This window comes from Scyliorhinus canicula, chromosome 7 (assembly GCF_902713615.1).
Source record: "Scyliorhinus canicula chromosome 7, sScyCan1.1, whole genome shotgun sequence".
Classification (NCBI taxonomy): domain Eukaryota; kingdom Metazoa; phylum Chordata; class Chondrichthyes; order Carcharhiniformes; family Scyliorhinidae; genus Scyliorhinus; species Scyliorhinus canicula.
The window spans coordinates 19394996-19412222 of record NC_052152.1 but is presented as its reverse complement, the minus strand read 5'-3'; the positions used below and the strand labels follow the sequence as shown (position 1 = coordinate 19412222).

Below are 17227 nucleotides of genomic sequence, written 5' to 3'. Positions count from 1 at the left end.
GTAGGTGAGCGTCAGGCTACATGACCAGCCCAACTCACTTGTGACTGTCTCAATAGGGTACGGACACGAGGTATGCCAGCTCAATTGAGCACCTCATTGTCTGGTACTTTGTCTTGTTATCTGATCTTCAGATGCGGCTGAAGGCAGCTCAAGTAACAGTGGTTGAGCCTCGTGGCACGGGACTGGTACAGAGTCCAAGTCTCACATGTGTAGAACAGAGTGGGCAGGACTCTGGCTCCGTAGACTTTCAGTTCGGGAGGCAGATCCTCTTCATTCTCAGACTCATATTCGAAACATGCCAAATGCTGCACTCTCTTTGAGAATTCTTCCATATGTCGTGTTGTCAATATAGACAGCTTGGGAACATAAGTGAACGTATCCACTGCTGACAGGTTCTGATCATGAAACCGTGGGCTCGGGGTAGGACCTAGGAACATAGAAAATAGGAGCAGGAGTAGGCCTTTCGGCCCTTTGAGGCTGCTCCGCCATTCAATATGATCATGGCTAATCCTCCTTCTCAACTCCATACTCCCGGGCTCTCCCCCATACCCTGTGACATCTTTAGATGTCTCAAAATCTGTTTGCCCTGGAGCAGGGAAATACGGTGCTTCAGTTTTCATTATGTTGATCGTAGGGCTGAAGTTCTTGCATGGTATTAGAGAACAAGTCCATGCTACATTGTATGGCAAGCTCTGGAGTGGCAGTGAGTGAACAATCATTCGGCAGACAGGAATTCTGATGGTATGCCCGTGGAGACGTGATGAAGTTTTCTTAGCATCCGAATTTCTTCACCAAAGGCCCTCCTGGCTGACTGTGTCAAAGGCCTGGTCGGTCAACAACCATGGTGTAGAGATCCATGTTCCGTTCTTGACATTTCTGCTGAGGCTATCTAACTGCAAACACCACATCAGTGGTTCCTCGAACTTTTCTGAAACAACACTGACCCTCTGACAACAGGTTCTGGTCGAGATGTTGCGCTAAGCAATTCAGGAGGATTCTGGTTAAGAGTTTGCCGATGATGGAGAGGACTGAGATTCCTCTATGGTTGTCACAAGATTGGCAAGTTCCTCTCTAAATATACAACTCCAGCCAACTCCAACGTGATGCCACCACCAAACACATCTTCCCTTCACTCCCTCTGTCAGCATTCCGCAGAGACCGTTCCCTCCGAGACAATCTAGTCCACTCCTCCACCATACCCAGTACCTCTCCCATCACCCATGGCACCTTCGCATGCAATCTCAGAAGGTGTAACACCTGCCCCTTTACCTCTTCCATGCTTAATGTCCCAGGTCCAAAATACTCATTTCAGGTTAAGCAGCACTTGCGTCTCTTCCAATTTGGTCTACTGCATCCGCTGCTCCCAATGTGGTCTCCTCTATATCAGAGAGACCAAACACAGACTGGGTAATCGCTTTGCTGAGCATCTTCAGTCTGTGCACATTCAGGACCCTGACCTTCCTGTTGCCATTTTAACAAAAGACCCTGCTCCCATGCTCACATGTCTGTTCTTGGCCTGCTGCAATGTTCCAGTGAAGCTCAAGGCAAACTGGAGGCACAACATCTCATCTTCCGGTTAGGCACACTACAGCCTTACGGCCTGAACATCAAATTCAACAACTTCAGATGATCAGCTGCACCTCGACCCATTCGTTTTCATTTCATTTTAACTGTCTTTTACCATTTCTTTCTTTCTTAATATACATTTAATTCCCCCCCCCCCACAATCTTATTCACCTTTCCTGCACCTTTCTCCTCTTTGCTTCTCCCTTCCCCTCCCCCACATCTACAATTCATCCTCTGATGTTAGATTCCCTGCTGTTTGACCTTTAACATCTTTTGTTCTCTCTGGGGGCTGCCATTAGCACTCTTTCCCCTTGGTATCTGTGACTATTAGCACTCGGTTTCCCTGGGTTTCTGTGGCTATGACTCATTTTTCATTCTCACTCCACAGTCTAAATATTTCCCACTTTGTCTGTTAGTTTTGACGAAGAGTCATCGGACTCAAAACGTTAGCTCTTTTCTCTCCCTACAGATGCTGCCAGACTTGCTGAGATTTTCCAGTATTTTCTCTTCTGTTCTAAATATACAGATGGACAATGGAGTTATCTTTATCTTCTTGTGGAACTGTTTGTTGCTCCCACATAAACTGAACGAGTTCAGTGAGCTTCTTGGCCAGGCATGGACCTTCAATGTTGTAGATCTCAGCTGGGATCGCATCAGATCCTAGAGCTTTGACATTAGACGGGGGTTTGATTGCATTTGTTGTTTTAAACAACATGGGAGGGTCATCGAGAAAGTGGTTGATGACAACCTGTGGCGGCCGGTTGATTGCTGCTTTATTGATGGATGAAGATCGATTGAGGATGTGGTTAAAATGTTCTGCCCGAGGGATCGATGGAGGAGTATGAGCTGCCCAGCGGGAATGGGTTCTGGGACTTACAGGTTTGGGACTATGTGAGGGAACAGGTGCTGTCCTTTCCTGACCCACTCCTGGGGTTGCAGGACAAGGTGCCATCGAAAAGAGGGGTTGGTGAGGGCAGGGTGTCGGAGATTTACAAAGAAGTAATGGACTGGGAGGGCGCCCTGATAGGAGACATTAAGCGGAAGTGGGAGGAAGAGCTGGGGAGGATGACATTTAAAGTAGTTCACAGGGCACATATGACGGTGGCCAGAATGAGCAGGTTTTTTGAGGGGGTGAAGGATAAGTGTTGGCCATGCGTGGGGCGGGCACGAATCATGTCCATGTGTTTTGGGCCTGTCCGAAGCTGGAAGGATTTTGGCGGGGGTTTGCTGACGTGATGTCGGAGTTGCTGAGGGTGAAGGTGGTCCCAAGTCCAGAAGTGGCAATTTTTGGAGTATCGGAAGACCCGAGGGTCCAGGGGGTGATAGAGGCTGGCGTTTGGTAACCCAGAGACAGATCTTGTTGGGATGGAGGGGCTCGGGGCTGCCGAACCTGGAGGTGTGGGTGAGCAACCTGGCAGAGTTCCTTCGGTTGCAAAAAAATCCAGTTCGGCTTGAGAGGGTCTGTGGAGGGGTTTGCCCGGAGATGGAAACCGTTTATCAATTTCTTCCCGGATAGTTAAATCAGCAGGGGGAAGAGGGGGTCTTTGGGGTTAAAAAAGGAGGCAGAGTGGGTGGAGGGTAACAGCAGAGAGTGTGGGGCATTTATTTGTTATGAAATTTCCTGTTTGTTCTGTGTTTGGTTTTATATATATAATATATATATAAATGCCTTAATAAAATCATTTATTTTTTAAAATGCTCTGCCCACCTTTCTAGAATTTGGGCTTTTCACTGAGCAGTGTTAACCCATTGACACCAAGGATTGACAATAAACCATTGGACTGGACAGATTTCAGAGCATCATACAATCTCTCCCAGTCTTCCTGGTCAACAGATGACTGAAAGACTCACCTGCACTCCGATTCAGCCCAGGGTCCAGAATAACTCTGGAGCTGGCAGTGGACATCTGGGTCCCATGGTGCTTGGATAGTGATGACTTGTCAATGTGTGTGTGTGTGTAGGGAGACGCCTTTGCGACTGAGAATTTCTGGCTCCAAGAGGTGAGGGTGCTGGCGACTGAGCCAAGGAGGGTGACATCTGAGGCAATAAACCGAAATGAGAGCAGAAAACACAGGACCAGCCTCGGCAAAACTGGTGCAATATGTATAAAGAGAAATGACCTGAGGAAGGAGCAGTGCTCTGAAAGCTCGTGTTTGAAACAAACATGTTGGATTTTAACCTGGTTCTTGTGAGACTTCTTACTGTATACAGGCAAGAACTCACGTGTCAGGTCGATGACCTTTCCTTGTCCATCCCTCAAATGCAGATGTCCCCAATAATTGGACGTTTATTCTGGAAATGGAGAGCTGCCGATTAACATGTGATCCAAATGTTTCCCTCTTTCACTGAGGTGGGGAGGGCAGGGGGAGAGAGAGAGAGATCCCTTTTTGCAAGTTAAAGGCAGCCAATAGCCCTAATCCCACTGTCTCCACTAGGGGTCTGTCCAACATGCACAATATCGCAAAAAGTTTCCCATTCCAGCTGCTCGTCACATCCGTTTAAAGTGAAGTTTGGGGAAGTTTCCTGCGGCATGTTTGAGAAGTGTTCCTCTTGGACGTTTTAACTGGGCGTCTCAATAATTTGTGTCTTGTTTTGTTTTAAAGTAGGTAAAAGTTATTTTTTTAAAAATATATATATATTTGGAAGGGAGGAGGAAAAAAAAGCCACAATGAGATAATTTCAATAACCCGGAATATCAAGATGAGATAGTAAAATTAGGCGGCGCAGAGGGTTTAACCAGGGTGAACGGGGGACTGGGGTGGGTTTGAGAGGTTTTAGGAGGGGGGGCTGAAATGGAGCTCTTTGCGAGGTTGCTGTTGTTCCTGTGGGTGGCTGGGGTTTGCCCAGCCTATATTCTTCTCCCCCTGAAGATCTCCTCTTACAACGGCTCGGCAGAGTTGCTGCTGGACCGGCGGAGCGCAGTGGCGGGGGTCATGTCTCTCGCCTCGCAGCCTGCCGGGGCTGTCAGTTTCCTAAACATGCTCAACAACCTGAAGGGAGATATCGGCAGAGGCTACTATCTGGAAATGCTCATCGGCACGCCGCCACAGAAGGTGAGAAATGCTGCTTATTTTTTTATTTTGCTCGTTTTAAAGGGGTTATTTGTGAAAGAACGTTTTCTTTTCAACAGCACAAAAGTTGCTCAATTTGTACTGATGTTTAGAGTGGCAAAATGTGTTTAAACCTCTTGAGCTCTCCTATTAACACTGTCCAATTTCTGACCCCCCCCGGGCTAGTTGCATTTATTGGATCAGATGCTGGTAATCCCAAATACAGATTTATACCCCAACCAGTCAACAGGCAGTGGTCTATTCCCCCCTCTTCTCCAGCTCATGGATTGTGAAGTGCCACAAATTGGTGGTGGTTTTTGTACCATTTGCTAATTAGACTCCGAATCACAAATTATAGGGTGCAGAAGGGAGGCCACTAGGCCTGCCCTGCCTGCACAAGGAGCTACCCCCAGCTGGCTCTGCGTTTGCACCGTAATTTGCCACTAAACTCGCCACAGTTATGTTTCGTCATTAATAGTGGTGCATCTTTTAATGCTGCAGAAACTTAGAATCTCTAAAGTGCAGAAGGAGGCCATTCAGCCCATTGGGTCTGCACCAGCCCTTGGAAAGAGTAGCCTGCCAAAGCCTGTGCCCTGATCCCATTCCTGTAACCCACCTAACCTTTTCGACGCTTTGGGGCAATTTATGATGGCCAGTCCAGCTAACCCGCACATCTTTGGACTGTGGGAGGGAACTGGAGCACCCAGAGGAAACCCCCCGCAGACACTGGGAGAACGTGCAGACTCCACAGAGTCACTCACCCAAAGCTGAAATTGAACCTGGGCCCTTGGCACTGAGGCAGCAGGAGTAACCACTCTGCCACCTCATACTATAAATGTGATTTGTTAATGACTTATCTTGCCCAGAATGTGAACAATCGGGTGTGGAGGTTCATTCCTTTCTGTGAATTGTTTCCGGGTATGTTTAAAAATCGCCAAAATTTCATTTTTTTTACATTTCCTCCCCATCTCTGAATTAATCTGCTCTCCTTTCTCACCCTCAGCCCTTCCTCTGTTTATTTCTTAATTCTCACTGGTTAAGTGGTTAAGAAGATTAAGTTGCTTCATTGGTTCACCGTGACTTCTGATGGCTGTTATCAGCTCTCACTTCGGCAACATTTCTTGACAAAATTAAAAAAAAGGATAGACTTGTTTAGGCATGTTCAGGTTTAACAATACGAGACCCCTCAATCCAGCAAAATCTAGCCCTGTATTTTTCTATACGGTAAATGACAAAGCCCTGGGGAAAATTGATGTACAGAGAGATCTGAGTGTTCAGGTCCATTGTACCCTGAAGGTGACTGCGCAGGTCGATAGAGTGGTCAAGAAGGCAGACGGCATGCTTTCCTTCATCGGAAAGGGTATTTAGTACAAGGGTTGGCAGGTCATGTTACAGTTGTATAAGACTTTGGTTCGGCCACATTTGCAATACTGTGTACAGGTCTGGTCGCCACATTACCGAAAGGATGTGGATGCATTGGAGAAGGTGCAGAGGAGGTTCACCAGGATGTTGCCTGGTATGGAGGGTGCTAGCTATGAAGAGAGATTGATTTAGATTAGGATTATTTTCATTAGAAAGACTAAGGTTAAGGGGGGACCTCATTGAGGTCTATAAAATCATGAGAGGATAGACAGGGTGGATAGTAAGAAGCCTTTTCCCAGAGTGGGGCACTCGATTACTAGAGGTCACGAGTTCAAGGTGAGAGGGGAAAAGTTTAAGGGAGATGTGTGTGCAAAGTTCTTTACACAGAGGGTGGTGGGTGCCTGGAATGCATTGCCGGCGGAGGTGGTAGAGGCAGGCACGATAGCGTCATTTAAGATGTATTTAGACAGATACATGAATGGGCCAGGGAGCAGAGGGATACAGATCCTTAGAAAATGGGTGACTGTTTTAGATAGAGGATCTGGATCGGCACAGGCTTGGAGGGCCGAAGGGCCTGTTCCTGTGCTGTAATTTTTCTTTGCTCTTTTTTTCTTTGTTTCTTTATTTCCCAGTTTGTTCTGCTTAGATTTGTGTTAGTCTGGGAGATTTGGAAAGAACTGTCCTCTGGGATATTCACCTCCGTGCTGCATTAACCTAACACTTAGGGAGTGTGCCATCTGTTGGCTGCAGGTCAATTGTTGAGAGTTTTGATTTGTGTTTTAGCCTGGGGCTCTGTGCTAGGCAGTGTGTAGCCTATAATAATCCTTATTATTGTCACAAGTAGGCTTACATCAACACTGCAGTGAAGTTACTGTGAAAATCCCCTAGTCGCCACGTTTGGGTACACAGAGGGAGAATTCAGAATGTCCAATTCACCTAACGAGCATGCCTTTCGGGACTTGTGGGAGGAAACCGGAGCACCCGGAGGAAACTCACTCAGGCACACACAGAATGTGCAGACTCCACAAAGACAGTGACCCAAGCTGGCAATCGAACCCCGGTCCCTGGCGCTGTGAAGCAACAGTGCTAACCACTGATACCGTGATGTAGCCCATAATGATATGATGACTTGGCCAGTCCCCTGCCTGAGAAATTCGGCTTGCCCCATATCCCAAAAGTGATTTTGAAGTATTATCTTTTCGGCTATCCTTGTACCTGCTCCACTGAACATGCTAACTCGTTTCAATGGAACTCCTGTTCTCCTGCTTCACCCTGCCTACTTCACCCTGCATGTAATGTGTTGCCGGTTGTGACAATGTAATCCGCCCTATATAAATCTGCCATTTAGTGTGGGATGTCCATGTGAAAAATGTGAATGATTCTTAAGAAAAGCAGACTCGCAAATGTGTCCACTTATGATGGGTAGCACACTTTATAAAAATAAAGCGAGTTGACATTCTAAACTACAAGCAACTGTTTGTTATATTAACAAATGAACAGCATGTTTTTTCTGACACGTTAGTTGTTGCAACACTGGAATATCCTTGTTTAATATTGGTGACATTCTATTCATGAACAATGAGACACCGATCGCATTTCAAAACTATTATTTCAGTGCATAGGGATTTTTTTTTCTCCATCTCAACTCAAAATAGACTTTCACTAAAACATTAGCCAAGTTTCAATCTTATGAAGCTGTAGGATTGGCAGAATCTGGAAAAAAAAATAAGAGTTCAAATTTAAGCGAATTTGTTCGGTTTCGGCTGCACTTAGATTCTAACTAATATCTTGTGTGCTGAACGGGTTGCTCAGGAAAGGTAGGAAAAATCAAGCTGGATCCTCTTTTCTTCCTCCTTTGTAATATTTTTGCCCTGGGTGAGGGACTTTATGAGAAGCTTGAGCTGATGAATTATAAATGTAAATAGCTGATTGAGGGATGACTAATGCAAATAATCTGGCAGAAATTGTTTACCGTTCTGGTAAAGGATTAGTGGGATGCATTTTCAGTACTATTCCTTGACAAACATAGGAGAGAGGGATACTTTTTTTAAGGTGTATTGCCAAAAATGCAGAAGAAATGCATACCCAAACCAATTAACTAAAACTGAACAAACATGACCCACAATTGATTAACAGAGAAGCAATATTTCTGAACCTTGCAATGATGGGAGGGACTTATGGGGCAAAAATATAAACAAATTTAGAACTGATGATGAATACAAAGTCAATATTCCTGCTGACCATTGCGTTGTAGGATTGCACAGTGATTAGCACTGCTGCATCACAGCACCAGGGAAACTAGTTCAATCCTGACTTTGGGTGACTGGAGTTTGCACTTTCTCCCCGTGTGTGCGTGGGTTTCCTCCGTGTGCTCTGGTTTCCTCCCACAATCCAAAGCTGTACAGGTTGGGTAGATTGGCCATGCTAAATTGCCCCTGAGTGTACAGTGGTTACCACTGTTGTTTCACAGCGCCAGGGTTTCGGGTTCGATTCCCACTTGGGTGACTATCTGTGCGGAGTCTGCACGCTCTCCCCATGTCTGCGTGGGCTTCCGCCGGGCGCTCCGGTTTCCTCCCAGAAGGCCCAAAAGAAGTGCAGGCTAGGTGAATTGGACATTCTGAATTCTCCTTCTGTGTACCCGAACAGGTACCGGAATGTGGTGACTGGGAGATTTTCACAGTAACTTCATTGCAGTGTTAATGTATGCCTACTTGTGACAATAGTAAAGATAAGATTTGGTGGAGTTACTGGGTTACAGGGATAGGATGGGGATTTGGTCTGAGGTAGGTTGCTCTTTCCATAGGTCAGTGCAGACTTAATAGGCTGAATGGCCTCCTTCTGCACTGTAGGGATTCTATGATTCTATGTATCTGAAGGAATTATACCAGTATCGTGCCATTGCGAGAGGCAGCCCAAGTAAATTGAATAATAATATAATAATTATAATATAATATTATTATTATTATCTTCAAATGTAAACCAGGCAGGCCATTACAGATTCACGCAACATTTATATCGAAACATCTCCCCTAAGACACTTCACAGAATTGCAATGAAGCATCAAAGTTCTAAAAAGAAACAAAAGATTCTGAATAGATGGTATTTAGTGATGAACAGTAATGATGTTAGAAGAGGTGTCAGTTGATTGGAAGTAGACGAGTGTAGTCCCCATTTTGAAAAAGATGAAGCAATTATAGATCCATCAGTGATGCCTCCAACCTGCTCTAAGCCTGAACTTGCATTAAATTTTTCCACGCCTCCATCTCTTTCTCTGACTTTTAAGACTGCTTGTTAATCTCCATCTTTCCCAATCCTAATGTCTCCTTGCATGTGGCACAGTGTTAAAAGTTTTCGGATAACGCTTGTGAACCACCTTGGCAGCATTGAAAGCATTATGTACGAATTAAAGTTGTTGAATTAAATAAGCTTTAACTGAAGCCAAATGATTCCTTTGACTAATCATGTGAACGTTATCATAAGAGACGAGTCAGCAACACGTAATCTCTGATTCACCATGAGCAACAACGGGGAAATTTGGTTAAATTGTAGTATGATCTGCATTGTATCTGTATCCCTTGACACACATGCCTGAATTAAGATTTCTAGGTTCCAATTCCACCTTAAATACATCTTCTTTCTCTGCGTGAAAGCTAGACTTCAGGGCTCCAGGGTACCTCACATGGTTCCATGTGACCCAGAGTGCTGACTGTGGGTGTCTTCCCCATGTGACTCGGATTCTAACAGTGTGCTTCACAGACCCGTCTCTTGTCTTTGCCGCCTCCTGATGGAATTATTTTCTGTGCAACGTTAAGTCAAAGCTGCTGCTGACAAAAGTAATTCCAGAAGCAAAAAGAATAGCAGTATTTTGCAAAGAAAAAAGAGCTGGCAACTCCTCCATATATTATCTGACTGACCGGCTGCACGTCTGATTGTTCTGGGTCGGAGCTTTTTGATGCTTTGTGAAATCCGGGCAAATTGACCAAGGACCACAATTCTTGAAGGCTAGCCAGTAAAAGTAGTTTTTTTTTGTACACTGGTACCGAACCCAGATAGTGTTCCTCTTGAGGGATATTTCCTTCCACCCCTGGCCAAAATCCCTCAGTTTTCTTGCCTCCTTTCTGAAGATCTTACTTTAGCTCCGTAAGGAAGACTCCACCACTAGCCCTGGTCCATCACAATGTCTCTTTCTCCATTCCAGGTGGGGTTTTATTCTTGAAGGCTCGCCTTACTTACACTTTGCCAGGTCATCTTTGGCCACCCCCGTCTTCTTTTTCCAGCTTTTGGTGTCTGTTGCACTGCCGGTGAGGTGGAGCATACTTCTGGAAGGTGGAATACCTGTCCTGTCAGTCTCGGTTGTGTCTCTCTCATGATATCCCACCGTCCTCTGTGGCACCTCCATGTAATGCCCAGCACCTTGCATGGGCAAAACTGGTGATAAATGTCCCGCACTTGCTGCTCTCTTCCATGTCTCGCTGGCATAGATTAGAGTTGGTGTTACTATGGACACGTAGAGTCACGGCTTCACAGCAGATGGGGTTGGATTCCCAGACAAAACCGCTACATTTAATTAAGTGCCTTTCACAATTTCAGGACTTCTCCAAGTTCTTTGCATCCGATGAAGTACTTTGGAAGTGTAATCACTGTTTGAATGTAGAAGCAGGAGGAGGCCATTCGGCCCTTCGAGCTTGCTCCGCCATTCATTATGATAATTGCTGATCATCAAGTTCCATATCCTGATCCCACCTTGTTCCCCCCCCCCCCCCCATTCCTGATCCCTTTAGCCCCAAAGCCATATCTAATTCCTTCTTGAAATTACACAACATTTTGGCCTCAACTACTTTCTGTTGTAGTGAATACCACAGATTCACCGCTCTCTGGATGAAGAAATGTCTCCTCGATTCTGTCCTAAAAGGTTTACCCACTATCCTCAAACTATGACCCCGAGTTCAGGACTCCCCCACCATCGGGAACATTCTTTCTGAATCTATCCTGAATTTTGTAAGTTTCGATGAGATCCCCTCTCACTCTTCTGAACTCCAATGAATATAATCCTATCCGACTTAGTCACTCCTCATATGACAGTCCCGCCATCCCCAAAATCAGCCTGGTAAACGTTCATTACACTCCCTCCATAGCAAGAACAGCCTTCCCCGGATAAGGAAACCAAACCTGCACACAATACTCCAGGTGTGGCCTCACCAATGCCCTATATAATTGCATAAAGGTATTGAACCCAGCAGGCTCTCTCAAACAATAATATAATAGCCAATGGTTGTCGTGCTGTTGATTTGAATGATGCATGTTGTCCAGGACACTGACTTATTTTTGAATGGTACCTTTTGCTCATTTGTGCCCGATAGAGAGGACCTCAATTCAGTGCCTCATCTGAAAGATGGCCCTTTTTGACACTGCAGCATTACTACAGTGCTGGATCGGCGAACGTCTGCCGAGATTCTGTGCTTGAGTCTCTTGAATGCGACTTATAAACTACCCCTAACTCCATACCTATCCCTAACTCCAAAACGAGAGTGCTGCCAATTGAACCATGTCTGAAAAATGCCGACCTCTTGTAGAAACCTCTTTCATGGGTGCCCGTCCTCCTGCAATATCTGTCTGAATTCCTACATTTGCTGCTGTTTGAGGTTCCTCGGAGTCTGTCGAGGTTCCGGGGTCTGTTCGAGTGCCAGGCTTGCTGGTGACCACAGGATTAGGGAGGTCAAACCAATTTGTGGCACATTCTTCCCACAGCTTGATCTCCTGATGGGAATCTGGGGAGAGAGGGAGCAAGATGAGAACTCACTTGCAGAGTTTAAAATAAACTGGATACCTGAAGATAAATAAGCATTGGGGGAGGCAATGGACTGATTGGCCTTTTAGCCTGTATCAATCTTTGAACGCCAGCAACGGTCTGGTCAAATGAAGCCCTGAGCGGAAGATCCAACAGCAGCCAGTGAAACAATGACTGAAGCAAACAAAAAGGACTTGACAAAAAGAGAATTTAAAACCACAAAGGGGAATTAATTTGCTCTTGATCCATGTTTTAAAAATCTCATCCTCGTCCACAACATTTCACTTCTGCTCCTTTCCCCGCCCCTCCTCTCCAATGGATGTGACTCTTGCCTATATTTCTCCACTGGTCACCTTGCCAGCTTCTTGGGAGGGGTTTGAGGTGTGGGTACTGTGCAAGTGACTGTAGCTCATGGAGGGAGGGTGCGGACGAGTTACCCAGGTCTAGATGGGGCTGTTTCTGGAAAGGGGTGGGAAGGTGATTGATGTGTTGGGTAGGCTGGGTCTATGTGGACTGCGTTTGATGCAGTGTGGAGAGAGAGAGACAGTGTTCCAACACTTGATGAGATGCAACACGATTTTATTCAACATCTAAACTATATTACATGCTTAACTGTGGGTTGACACTATGCTGACTTGACTGGAGACCTAAGGCTAACCTGACCAGACTGACTGACTACCACACGGTGTTTGTACTAGCTGCTGCTCACGAGCTCTGGCTGTCTCAGAGGCTGGATCCCGAGAGAACGGAAAAACAGGTGCCCTCTGGCTTTATAGTGGTCGTGTCCTGTCTGGTGATTGGCTGCTGTGTTCTGTGTGTTCACTGGTCATCCTGTGTGTCAATCACTGCCTGTCTGCACTCCATCATATACATGGATGTCTATTATGGCAATGTAATTCCTCCTGACTCAATAATTGCTGAATCTGGTCATTCTCGCCTACCAATAGTTGCCCCTGGCTGTTTAATATGCCTGACCGCTGTAGCCATGCTGGCCACGCAAAATGGACACTGAGCCAAACTAAAATGGAAGGCAGCAGGGAAAGCCTGTTTAGTAAGAACAGACAGCCTGCTCTCAACTAATTAGCATTTTGCAAACAGCAAACCAGTTTTCTGGCCAGGTGCAGATCTCCAAGCAAAGGTGTTAATGGCAAAGCGCTTAACATCCTGATGAGGCAGCCCAGATCCAGACACAAACAATGGCAACATTTCCATCTCAATGTAGCAGTTAATTGGTGGAGTAGACAGGATGGCACCAGAGTAACAAATATCGAAACCACCCCCCCCAACATCGAGGAAAGCCCCGCATTGGAGGATTTCGAAGGTAGCCGTTTGGAAACGTTCCAATCGGTACCGAAAGGTAGAGCCCGCCTAGAAGGGGGCAAGGACATGAGAGAGGGGTATAAAAGCAAATCCCCCACAGAGCCCCGGTCTGTTAAATCCGTGCTCCGGCTCTGACTGACATCTTGCATCCTGACTCCAGCCGTTGAGCACCAGCCGCCGAAACCGTAAGTTCAACGCTCGCTACGCGATCCAAGCCCACTAGACTCCCAAGTACCAGAACGCTTGCTGAAGGCTGCAGTGCCAGACCAGGACGAAGGCCTCGTTCTCTGACCTTGCCTGTTCCTGTTAGATAAGTATTCTGTTTGCTAAAGTTTAGTTATAGCTTAGTCTCTTAGTGTGTGCATGAGTATTTATTATAACTGTATAATAAATATTGATCGTTTGAACTTTACTAATCGGTGTATCATCTTTATTACTTTGAACTTGACCTTGGAATACTTGTGACGTTGCCTATACGGCAACTGGCGACTCCAGAGCTAAATAATTACATAGAACAGAGCCTAGTAGTGTTAAGCACACGTCGAACTCGGAGGCGTGTTAATACACTCCAATAAACGCGTTTTACGCCCATAGTAAAACGTGCAACATTTAGTGGCGACATCCGCCGGGACCCTGTTGTAAGTGGAAACACCACAGTGTCCAGGACCCTGAAATTTGAATTAGAACTCCAAATTGCAGAGAAAGAAAGAGATCACAAGTATTCAAGGTGTTCAAAATAATAAGCGAAATTCGGAAGTGTGTTTTAGTGCATGCGTACTAACAGGGCTGTAAGGTAAAACTGGAAGCTTTTTGTTGCGACAAACTTTCGGTAGTTTTGTGATCGGAAAATAGCGTAAGCCGTACCCTTTTTTCGAAACACCACCCCAGCAACCCCCTGTTCCAAATTATAAAAAGAGAGTCAGAGGAAATGGCCATGCAGGCAATGGAACGTCTGATGGATCCAGCAAAGTTTGTGGTCGCAGCGACCAGCAGCAGTAACAGAGTAGGCCAGTGTCCCACGTGGGAGCTGGAACTCCGCAAATATCTGCAGGGAAAGGGATGACCCCTTTGGAAAGAGTTTTGTGCAAATGAGGAGACAGGTCCCGGGAGTATAGGTCATACTTGGTGGGAGAACCTCTCTCAAATACACAAAAAGAATTTAGGTAAAGCACGCAAGCCGATGGCGATTGTGTCCTGCTTGGCACAGTTGCGAGGCGCAGAGGAGGTTATCAGGACAGATTTAGAAGAGAGGAATAGGATGAGTAAGGTCGATGTCAGGGACGTCGAGAAGGAGAACCTGGATCTCAAAGGGAAGTTGGCAGAGAAGGATAGAGAGGTGGATGATGCCAAGAGGGCTCACCAGTCTTGTCTAGCTCATCTGAGCAGTTCCCAGACCCAGTATGAGAAAGCCTATCAGGACGTGCAACGTGCCGTTCTGATAAGACAGGAATCGGAAAAGCAGGTGGAGGCATTGCAGAGGCAATGTTCCGATCTCAAAGCAGCTTTGAGAGCACTCCACGCTGCAACGACCGAACAAAGACAAAGCACAGTTGACCACGCGAAATGCAGGAAACAGATTGCGGAACTGCAATCTCTGCTTTCGGTGCAGAATGGCTTCCAAAGCACCTTTGGAGCTCAGTTAGATGGGGAAAATGCCCCAGATTGGCAGGAATTAAGCGAGACAGCGCAGCGTTATGTTCAGGGAACATGTGCGCCAGCAGCTCAGCAGAAACGACAGGCACCCCAACCCCCCCCAGCTCAGATCATAACCGCACCCATGAATCCCGTAACCACACAGAGGAAAGCCGAATCAGAAGGCGCCCCAGACATAACTTACACCACCCCTTTAACAGTAACCCAGCTAAGGGACGCTTGTGAAAAGATCACTCCGTTCCTCCCCACTGCAGACCCCCACCAGTTTTTCGCTAAAGTAAAACAGCAGGCTACCATGTACGGCCTGGATGAGAGAGAGCAGGTTAAGCTCACCGTGCTGAGCTTAGACCAGAGCGTAGTAGCAGCCCTCCCCGACCCACAAAACGTGGCAGGAGGCAGCCTAGAGGAGATGCACACTGCCATTTTAGATGCCATCGGGTACAATAGAGGTGACCCCGTAGAAGGATTGAATAAGTGCAGGCAGAAGAGATCCGAACACCCCACAGCATTCGCAGGAAGGCTGTGGATTCATTTCAGCGCAGTTTTCGGACAGTTAGATAGAGCGCATTTAACCCGCGAAAACATGGTTAAGTGGACGCGCACAATTATCTCACACGCAACAGAAGCAGGACAGAGCGCTTGCAATAGTTACGACCCCTCAGAAGAGGCCCATAACGAAAAATGGGTCCTGAAAAGATTGTCCCGCGCTTGGGAGCAATCGCTTCAGGCAAAAGGAAAAGTTAGATCCCCAGAAGAGGCTCAGGCTGCTGCAGATATCCAAGCAGTCAGAGAGCACCAGAAGCCCGCATGGGTAAATGAAGGCAAGAGCAGCCCTCAGCAGAAAGGACAGGAATGCTATAACTGTGGACAGTTAGGGCATTGGGCTAAAGAGTGCCAAGCACCCCAGCGATCTCGGAGAGGCCAGCAGACAGGCACTCTGAACCGCAACAAGGCAAAACCCATCCACAATGTAGCAGTACAGTCAGGACCCACCAATGTGGACGAGACGAACTGACGGTGTTCGGGCTCCCCCACTTGGGTCTGTGACACACTATGGGACTCATCAGGGAGGCCCGTAGTCACGGCGAAAGTCAAAGGGAAGCCCATAGAGTTACTGTGGGACACAGGAGGATCCCGCACCACCATTAACTCCACAACCACGGCACACTCAGACACGTGGCCGACCACCTCCACCATCACACTTAGCGGGTTCACCGGACACTCGCAGCAGGGACATATCACAGCACCCGTAGCGATCCAGCTAGGGAACATTTCCACAAGACACCCCATAGTTTTAGTAAATCTTCCCCGGACGGCAGAACACATCCTGGGGATAGATTTTATGAACGCTCATAGCTTGTCGTTCGACCCAGTGAACCAGTGTGTCTGGCGAATGGCGAGATCAGACAGAGCCCCAGCCACCCTCACAGTAGGAGACTACGCTAATCGGATTAGCGCAGTGGGAGAGTACTCATTCGACCTGACTACACTCCACACCGACCGACAAATTAAGGCCCTACTAAACAAACACAGGACAGCATTTGCAAGTCACCGTCATGACTGTGGCAGAATGACTGGACAAGTTCATGTTACCGGACAGGACCCCCGACCGCAAAAGCAATATAGATTTCCCCTCGAGGCAGAGGTGGAAATAGAAAAGGTTATAGGCAGCTTGTTGGACCAAGGTGTACTGAGAACGGTAGCCTCCACCAACAATGCCCCTATTTGGCCAGTGAGGAAGCCCGATGGATCATGGCGTCTGACCATCGATTATCGGGAACTCAACAAAGTAACCCCCGCAGTAGCCCCAACGGTAGCTACTAGTCCCGAGACCATGCTCAAGCAGGGTCTCAACGCCAAGTACTTCACGGTATTGGACATCAGTAATGGATTCTGGTCAATACCATTGGCAAAAGCGTGCCAATACAAATTCGCATTCACTTTTAAAACTCAGCAGTACACGTGGACATGCCTCCCACAAGGATTCCACAATTCACCCTCCATTTTCCACCGACAGCTGGCAAGTGGATTAGAAAAATTTTCCCGACCCGAATGTCTGGTACAGTATGTAGACGAGCTACTACTGCAGACAGACACAAAGGCAGAGCACATTTCGCTTCTGGCCGAACTCCTGGAACTCTTAACTGAAATTGGCTGTAAAGTTAACCCGAAAAAGGCCCAAATATTGGAAAGTAAAGTGATGTATTTGGGATCAGTCATCACGCACGGCAAACGCGAGATCGAATTCAAAAGAATTGATTCGATCGTCAAATTGCCCCTTCCCCAGAATGTTTCAGCCCTCCGGTCGTTTTTAGGACTGGTTGGCTATTGTCGGAACCACATAGACGGATTCGCGACAAAAGCCGCCCCACTTTCAGACCTCCTTAAGAAAGGAGCCCCCTGGGAATGGCTTCCGCAGCATACAGGCGCTGTGGAAGAGTTAAAACGAGCCCTTAGTGCAGCACCCGCGCTGCTAGTCCCCGACCAA

At 46.9% G+C, this 17227-nt stretch overlaps 1 protein-coding gene across 1 annotated transcript in view; it reads left to right on the top strand.

Moving 5' to 3' along the window:
• Positions 1-4358: 4358 nt before the first annotated feature.
• Positions 4359-17227, top strand: part of bace2 (beta-secretase 2) — a 79954-nt gene continuing 67085 nt past the window's right edge. Inside the window, exon 1 of the mRNA XM_038801469.1 lies at positions 4359-4619. Within this exon, the coding sequence (XP_038657397.1) occupies positions 4359-4619 (261 nt within the window). The remainder of the gene's footprint in view (positions 4620-17227) is intronic.